General features: G+C 36.4%; 1 protein-coding gene across 1 annotated transcript in view; it reads left to right on the top strand.

Annotated features, from left to right (window-relative positions):
• Nucleotides 1–5,717: 5,717 nt before the first annotated feature.
• The window catches only part of LOC121367519 (SH2B adapter protein 2-like), an 82,866-nt gene continuing 78,686 nt past the window's right edge, over nt 5,718–9,897 (top strand). Inside the window, exon 1 of the mRNA XM_041491745.1 lies at nt 5,718–7,056. Coding sequence (XP_041347679.1) covers nt 6,340–7,056 — 717 coding nt within the window. The 5' untranslated portion in view covers nt 5,718–6,339. The remainder of the gene's footprint in view (nt 7,057–9,897) is intronic.

Genomic DNA, 9,897 nt, shown 5'->3' with positions numbered 1-9,897 from the left:
ACTCTTTTTTGCATTTTTTACTTCATATTTTCTCAAATATTTAAAAATATATAAAAACAATGCTATAATATATACATTAGAATATTCAGAATGTAATACTGGACAGTTTTCAATCAACTGATTATGCCTAACCACAGTCAATTTTGAAGGAAGAGCTATTTTCCGACATATGTTAATAGATAAATACTGACGACACAATTTTAAAAAATGGACGCCATTTTTATACTTAGCTTGGCTTCTGAAATGTCCATCACATATTTGCATACAATTCAGACACCAGGCTAACTGAAAATCATGATGGTTTTTGTCCCATTTTGGTAGTTAAATTTTGCCTGGCTCATGGACTACTAGGAGTTACTATGCTTGAAACATTTTTGAATTGTTCAAAAAGTCATACATGACTGAGTACTAACAAACTATACCTGTTCCTGTGTAAAATTTATTGTTTTTAATCTAGAAGCTGTACGGTAAAACAGGATACACATTTAAGTGTGGGTATGTTTGTGCGTGCGCGCGTCTCTCTCTCTCTCTCTCTCTCTCTCTCTCTCTCTCTCTCTCTCTCTCTCTCTCTCTCTCTCTCTCTCTCTCTCTCTCTCTCTCTCTCTCTCTCTCTCTCTCTCTCTCTCTCTCTCTCTCTCTCTCTCTCTCTCTCTCTCTCTCTCTCTCTCTCTCTCTCTCTGTGTGTGTATGCGCACTCATGAGTACCACCTCACGCACTCAAACATTGATTTAGTACCTTTAAATCGCCATGTTAGGCTACCAGCCACTGGGTGGTGTAGTTTTATAATCGTATACCTTTTGGCAAAAAAAGATTTTTATGACATACATATATTTATATCGTGTGAATGGATAAGTAGCATATTTAGTCCATTTTGCTGTTAACTAACCATTTGCGGGTATAACCAGAAGCATACTGGCAATTGCATTGTAAAGGTAGAAATCTTGTGTCGGACGAATTTCAGTGTTTCTGAAATTGTCATTGTCAACAAACTGCAGGGATTACGTATCTAGCTATTAGATAGACAACAATCCAATTCCTCCAGGATTGCAGCCAGCACCAACAAATAAGAGACCAATTCACAAAGCTCTCTTAGGCTCTGCTAGACAACAAGGTATCCTCTTTGCAAGCCTTTTAGCATTGCACTGCGATATCGCAAAGTTGCGAGAGTTTAGTGAATTAGGCCCTTGATATTGTTTGCTTAAATAGCCTTGGCAGAAACATTAAATGGCGATAAAGAACATGCCCAGTTCACCCTGGTGTCGAGTAGAATCGTTTAAATTGATAAAGCAACCTATTTTGGACTCGACAGTCATGATTATAGTGAACAAGAAGAAGACGAAGATATAGCGACATAATGGGAATGATAAAAACTGATTCCATAGTATTTACGAATTAACCATTTCGGCTGCCATGTTGAAGTCAAGCAATAGTAAAAAAATTATCTGCATTAGAAAGAGAATGCGAGAATCTGTTTTCTACATGAATTCATTGACCCCAAAACACAGGCATTGTCTGTAGCAATACCTTTGTCCAAGATGATGTGTAATCCAAGAAACTGCAATTCCCACATGTTATTTTGACCGCCATGATAGTACTCACTTTGGATTTATTCGATGATACCTTATCCAACTTACGAGAAAGAAATACAGAGACAGACATTATTTGATAAAAGGCTTATGATACAAAATACAAACGAAAGCAAGCAAGCAAGCAAATATATATATATATAATATATATATATATATATATATATATATATATATATATATATATATATATATATAGATATATATATATATATATATCACACACATATACATACATACATACATACATACATACATACATCTCATATCACTATATTTTTACATACAAATAATATATGTAAGATTTTTTTAAATAACAACTGCGTATTACGTTGACTAAACATATCATAATCTTCCCTCATATGCTCTTTAATTTACCAGTGTCTACGGTTTACACAAAAACTGTCTAAATCTTGAGAATGCAATTCGTATGCTCAAAGAAATATTAAATTGAAAGTAACTTTCATCACCAAGTAAAGATTTATGCTGGTCATAGTAATAGCAAAAATCTCAACTTTCCATACAGGAAGCCTATTCTTGTTGTAGAATAGCATAGTTTTTGTTTAAATAAACGGATAAAACTATTGACGTCACCCATATCCCGGCTTAGCCATCCAAAACAAAAACCAAGTTTGAATAGGATTTGTTTAATGCTTGTAGCCCACGTAGTATGCCCAGCATCATCAAGATATTTAAGTATAATATAACTCTGTTTGGGCAATCTGAACCATGGAAGTTGGATGTTTAGTCCCTAACCGGAGGGGACGAATGGATTCATATCCATCCTTATGGCCATCAGTCTGTCTGTCTGTACCACATATAGTTTTCTTCAATGCCTCAAGATATTCAGCTGAAATTTTGTTTACACCTTTATCATGTACTGTTACAGATCAAGTTTGACTTACTTTGTAATGTAGACATTTTTCATAGAGCCAATGGCCCTTGAACGTAGAAGATAGGAACATTTCTTTTCCGAACTTTTTTCACAATACTTTAAAATAATGAGCTGAATTTTGTGTAGCCTATATCTTTCTCATGTACTGATACAATCTGATTAAAATTAGCTGTACTGGTCTACCAGTAGATCTAACAGCATTGCGTGGACTCCCCATGTCCAGGTGACATTTCATCTATAAATAACAATTTAAATATCGACTAATTACACTTCGCCTTTTATAGCGTTATTCTGGAGCATACAAATTCTAAAATTATTGGGCGAGACAGTTTATGCAATAGGCGAACTTGTTGGTATATTTCAACATTAAAAAACAGGGGGAAAAGTGTAGTAATAAACTCTGGATTGTATACTAGTATAAACAGATTTTATGGCTATACCATCACGGGGTGTTTTTCGTCTTGAAACGAATTTTATATAAAATTTTATATTGAAATTAGTTTCTGGCATATACTTCATAATTCACCCGAATCATTTCGTATACCCTCGGCATAATCCCGAATGTTTTCAAATTATTTTTAAATCACTGGCATGATTTTGCAAGTAAGGTTTTGATTGGTCGAATGAAAGGTCAACAGGACATGAGCTCCAACGGGGTGCTGTTAGATCCACGGGTAATAGTAATTAATCAGTGAAGCTAATTTTAATTAGATTGGTACTGATACAGATCAAGTTTGACTTCCATGGCGATTTCTTAACGTTTGCATTTGCCAGTTTGACACCCAGTAGCCGATGTATTTTTCGTGTTGGGAACACCCATCATGTTGTTAAACATCTATTTTATTCTATTCTATTCTATGGCGATTTACCCATTTTTTGACTGTTTGAACTTAGGAAATACGAAAATAAGTTTTCTGGACTTCTTTTCGCAATGCCTCAACATAATAAGCTGAAATTTCTTATATAGCTTTGACACATACTGATACAGATCAAGTGTTACTTCCATGGCGATTTACCTATTTTTGACGGAGTCTGAGATATAGCCTTTGAACTTGCATTGCTTTAGCAGTACTGTCAGGTGCACAAGTACTGAACACGCACGAGGCGGGTAAATGAACTGATGTGGAGTTCTCCATACTCGCCTAACACGATGTGTTACTTTTCCACCCTTAAGAAGATACTTAAAAAACTTAATTTGGACAGATTCTGCTATTGTGCTTCGAGCTCAGCCCCAGATGTCTGACCATAAGTTAAAAGTTAAAGTTTGTTTTGTTTTATCGACACCACTAGAGCACATTGATTTATTAATCATAGACTATTGAAACTCAAATATTTGGTAATTTTGACACAGTCTTAGAGACGAATCCCGCTACATTTTTTCTTTAGTAGCAAAAGGTGTTTTATATATACCATCCCACAGACATGATAGCACATACCACGGTCTTTAACATACCAGTCGTGGTGCACTGGCTGGGTCGATACATAGCCCAAACGACCACCGACGGGGATTAATCCTAGACCGACATCGCATAAGGCGAGCGCTTTACCACTGGGCTACGTCCCGCCTCGACACATTAGTTAAAAGTTGGAAGGAAGGAAGGAAGGAAAAAGGAAGGAAGGAAATGTTTTATTTAACGACGCACTCAACACATTTTATTTACGGTTATATGGCATCAGACATATGGTTATGGATCACACAGATATTGAGAGAGGAAACCCGCTGTCGCCACTTCATGGGCAACTCTTTTCGATAAGCAGCAAGGTATCGATCCCACACCGACTGCGCATCAAGCGAATCATAGCATCAAAGATTTTTAAACTATCAATTACACTTTTATCCCCTATTCTCTTCTGATACCTGGTTGAGTTTTATTATAAGAGAATCGAAACACCTCGGTGGATCCATTCAACTGATTGGGGGTTTTCTCGTTCCAACCAAAGGCCGTGGTATGTGCTTTCCTGTCTGTGGAAAGTGCATATAAAAGATTCCTAGCTGCATTATGGAAAATGTAGAGGGTTTCCTCTGATGACTACGTGCCAGAATTATCAAATGTTTGACATCCAATAGCCGATGATTAATAAATCAATGTGCTCCAGTGGTGGTGTTAAACAAAACACACTTTAAACTTTCATCATTGGACCATTTTAAGATCGCAAAGAATATACTGTTTAAATAGTCTAATTCCAGTAGATAGACAAAACATTTCAAAGACTTTAATGTTTAATTCTAACTGAGAGCAAGAGTAATGTTTTGGCAGCTGACTTGGGTGTCTTGAATATTTCAAAATAGCCATCGGTGCCAAATTCACAAGCATCCCAGCAGATTCTAAGACCAGAGGCATCGGCATGTTATAATGTGTGTGTGTGTGTGTGGGGGGGGGGGGGGGGGGTATGCAATAGAGAACAGTACAAATTTGCACAATATAAGTTTAATACGGTGCATGATCACACACACACACAAACACACACACACAGAGAGAGAGAGAGAGAGAGAGAGAGAGAGAGAGAGAGAGAGAGAGAGAGAGAGAGAGAGAGAGAGAGAGAAGGGCCGTAGATAGCGGGGGAGGGCAAAAACAAATCCGATAAAAATAACAGAAACTTAAAGATAATCCTCTTTTTAACCGTTTGAGGAGTTTTAAGTATGTAACCTCCCTGAAATGGCTGCAAAATTGTATTTCAGAGCCTCTCGATTTTAAAATGTCCTGGGGTAGGGAGCATACGCAAATAGATTCAAATATCCTAGATCAAAACACAACAACGACAACGTGATGTAAAAAAAACAAAAACAAAAAACTATACCGATTAAAACTTACTCAACATCTGCTGTACATGTGGTCGATTAAAACTTACTTAACATCTACTGTACATGTCTACTAATGGTCGATTATTATTTATTTATTTTTACATTAGTTGTTGTAAAAGTAAGCCTTTTATCAAAATGAAACTTTCACCTTCAATTCACAAAATAATAGGCCCTAAACTGCTTTTATGCAAAATATGCTTCGCACACTTTAAAAAATATATATATATTCAACTTAAAAAAATACACAAAATTGTCATTAAATCGCCCAAAAGTAAACCAAATAGGCCCTACCACCATTCACACATAGATAAGTTGAAAGAAATTTTACGACGAGACCCCACGCACCTCCTACAACAAAAAAACCCAGATACACCCCGACTCCCGCGCCCATCCCTTCTGCCCCCCCCCCCCCCCCTCCAATGTCAAATTCTTTCCGACGCTCCTTTAGTCAGTACCCGTCCCTTGAAATAGAAACAAATGTGGGTACAAAACCTTCAAACTACGTTTTGATCACTAAAGCCCAACTAGAATGAATTAATGAAGATTTATCAACACAACGGCTGCACGACAATCACACGCATGAGCTATTAAGGTAAATGCAAAAATGAAAAACCGCTCTACGAGGTGCTGTGTCATGTAAATATATAATCGAATTGTTTGGGAAATGTTGTTTTGCATTTTTCTTTTGTAAATCATGAAATAATATAGGCCTACTGAGAGTGCATTTATTTACGCATAGTCCGATAAAAATAAAAATAAAGAGAAAAAAAAAGAGAGAAAAAAATAGAAAGAAAGAGAGAGAGAAAGAAAGACCGATAAAAAGAACAAAAAGACTCAGACAGATACCGCCAGACATATTATTAACCCTGTGGCCTCGATGTGCAGTGCGCAAACCAGGAAGTGTAAATCTTCAACTAGGTGTTCGGGAAGTAGCATAACAATCCTCCGATTCGCTGCTACTCGGAAAGCAGACGCATTACTATCTGTTGGACTATCACGTTTTTGAACATGTTTACTACAGTGATTTCGGTGTAATGGGAGGACTAGGTGTTTAATGGCCACTGTGAACGGGGCCTCACATGAGGAAGCCTCACCCCTGGGCCAAACATGGATCCAGTTTTGTGAGGGTGAGGCCACGACCGCGGCCCAAGATTTTGTGCGAGACTTCCTTATTTATCAAAACAGCTCGTCCCATAACAGAAACAGGGAGCCAGTGGACCCGTACGAATATTATCGGAAATTCGTGGAATGTTTTGAAAAACAGTTTGACCTTGAAATACGTCGGACCTCTTTTATTTTGGACGATACGAGTACAGAAGTGAAGTTGACACGGTCCGAACAATGCCCCGTGCGTCAAAATGGCGTGCCCGAGTTGGCAGGCGATTACCACGAACGGAGTATTGTCGCGGAACAAGGGGTTAGCCCCTCGCGGAAACCCAACAAAAGTATTCTACGAAGATTTTCCTTCAAAAATATTAAAAAGGGGAAAATATTTAAGCAGTCGTCGGACGAAGTAGATGCTAATGCCCACGGGGATAGTAATACTAGTAATAGTCACAGAAAACAAAAACTAAAACACGAAAAAGAGGTGAAAAAACAAGCCGCAAAATTAAGCAAATCAGATGGTCGTGTTTCAGAGGTTGAAAAGGAAGGTATCGTGTATGTTTTAGCAGGGGAGGATTCTAAAGGCAAGTCAAAGTGGGAGCGAACGAGGCTGGTTTTGTTAAAAACCACGGGAGACTACCTGCTCGAGTTTTACTCCCCACCTAAGGTAAGTAGTCAACACGAAGATAGTACCCAGTTGGTCACACATAACGGTTTTCGTCGGCTTGCGTTGACCTCCGCATTCCTGACTTGTTTATCCATTGTCTGTGAATTGTCACTAGCCTAGGTAAACGACACTCAACCAAATTTTTAACAGCATAAAGAAGCAACGTGCAACTTGTAATTACAATGTACACATATTGATCATAAGATGAGCTGTAGAACTATTTCATATTTTGAGCACAAAAAACACACTACCGACAGGCGACACTGTCACACACACACATACACAACATGCACACAAAAGTGACACACACACTAGTCTAAAATTAAAAGTACATGTATTATAATTTTATAATTATTATATATATATATATATTTTTTAATTTCAATTTTGTTCACAAATATACCCACTTTATTCTTTTATCTCCTTTAATCCAAAAATGAAATTAAAATTAAACTATTAAATATAAAATACACATAGACACGCTGGCATGAGTTCGACCCATACCCCCTTTCAATGGTTAGGGTTAGGCTCAGGGTTAGTCTTGGAGACTTTGACAAGCATAATAGTGGAGTCATATCAAACCTTTAGTAGTCCTCTACCAGTGTTGTCTCTGTCTGCCCCACATAGTTTTCTGGAAAAAAATTTACTCAATGCCTTGAGAAGACATTGAGATGAAATCTTGTGTATTATAATCATTATCATTGTCATAATTACTATTACTATACATGTATCTGATTTAACCATTTTATATTCTTATGTTGTCCAATGTATACCATTCCATTTTTATATGATCCATATATAAATGAATGATTTGATTTGATAGCTTTATCATACAGGTACCATAAGAGATCAACTTTGATGTTTATGGTCATTTACCCATTTTGAACTAAGGAGAGATGGAATGTTGTTTTCTGAACTTTTTTTCTTCTAAGTTTGACATTCATGGCGATTTACTTTTTTTTCTCTCACAATTATGGCCCTTGAACATAGGAGATACAAATATTTGTTGGGCCTGGTACAGGGGTTACGTAAATATATCAAAAGCTGTACATATGTGCTGTTTTGTCTGTGGGAAGTTGCATATATCTATATACAATATCTCTTGCTGCAAATGGAAAAATGTCTGATGGCCAGTATCCGATAATTTAATAATTAATCAAAGATGCTATACTTGGTATCATTAAACAAATAAACTTTTTTTCTTGTGACAGTCACTGCATATTTTTATAGTATTTTTCAGTATTAAAGGGACATTCCTGAGTTTGCTGCATTGTAATATTTTCCCGACTAATAAAATATTTCTACGATTAAACTTACATATTAAATATATTTTCTTGTTTAGAATATAAGTGTCTGTATATTCAATGTGTCTCTGGTCGTCTTAATATTTGTAAGAAGCCCAAACTGGGTTTTGTCTTCAAATAATTTCGTACGTACGAAAAAAGAGTATTTTAGAAAATAAGATGAAATTTAACCTCTAGTACAAATATTAGAACGATCAGAAACACTTTTAATATACAGCCACTAATATTTTATGCAGAAAAATATATTTGATATGTAATTACAATCGTTAAAAAGTCTGTTAGTCGATAACATCTTAAAAAGTGCAGCAAACTCAGGAATGTCCCTTTAACTTAAGCTGGGCTCAGTCTTGAAAAACAAAAAAGTCATGTTAATTACAACTTTCTAGATAATTTGTCTGTCATAAATTTCGTCCACTCAGCTGTACACTATTATATTCCCATATATTGCAGCTTATCAACAGTTTTGTATTCGTGGGGGGTGTGGTGGGGTGGGGGGGGAGGAGTAGTGAATATAGATGATCATGGAATGTGTTATGGAAAGTTATGCGGTAGGCATGGAGCGTTCTTCAAGAGTTGCATATATACAGCCCTCTACACTGCGACCGATTTGGTCACATATATGCAACCATATGTTTCATTTGGCGACTCAAATATTTCATACTATCTATATAAAAATAGAAGTCGGCGCCATCTGACTCATAGATGAAAAAGTTAATGTAAAGGGTTGATATAATAATAATAATAACAGATTTTTATTTCAGATCAGAGATCCATGGAACATATTTAAATATCACATGCAAAACTGATTACATAATATACAGTAGTTTGTGCCAGCGATTTACACATACAGAATTGACGTACACATTTGTACACCGGAGGTGGGCAAGTAGGTCGTTTGAAGTTGTTTCAATTCTGCTCTTCAGTGAATATGCTGTTGAGCTAAGTAAAGCGCCAAAGCTTTTTACTCAATGACTGACAAACATCTTGCTGGCAAGATATAAAATTTTACTAAATAATGGTTGTAATCAGATATGTTACCTAAAGAGGGAGATAGAGCTTAAAAAAACTAAAACATTTTTGGGTTGGGGTTGGGAAAGGAATTCATATTTACAAAATAGACTAAACTGCAACAATTGACCAAAACAAATTCACTAGCCATCGGGCATGGCAATAGTAGTTATTTACTAGTCCAACATTGAATATCACTAGCCATGGGAGTGGGACTACCATAATCTTGAAGCTCTGTCTGGCATGGCAATAGTAGTTATTTACTAGTCCAACATTGAATATCACTAGCCATGGGAGTGGGACTACCATAATCTAGAAACCCTGCAACAAATTTCAGTACATCACCACACAAATTAATATATCGAAGGCACATTCAGTGCTAGCCCTGAGTGGCTATTTTTGTTTGCCAAAATTTTTGCCAATCTTCAATTTCTTTTGCCAATCTAAATATGTATTCGCCAATTACATCTTGGCATTTCAGTTAAAATATTTTGTTTTTAATCCTGTTCTTTATGATAATATAGTACAT

This window comes from Gigantopelta aegis, chromosome 3 (genome assembly GCF_016097555.1).
Source record: "Gigantopelta aegis isolate Gae_Host chromosome 3, Gae_host_genome, whole genome shotgun sequence".
Taxonomy (NCBI): domain Eukaryota; kingdom Metazoa; phylum Mollusca; class Gastropoda; order Neomphalida; family Peltospiridae; genus Gigantopelta; species Gigantopelta aegis.
Note: the sequence above shows the minus strand (reverse complement) of the source record. Positions and strands in the feature narration are given on the sequence as shown.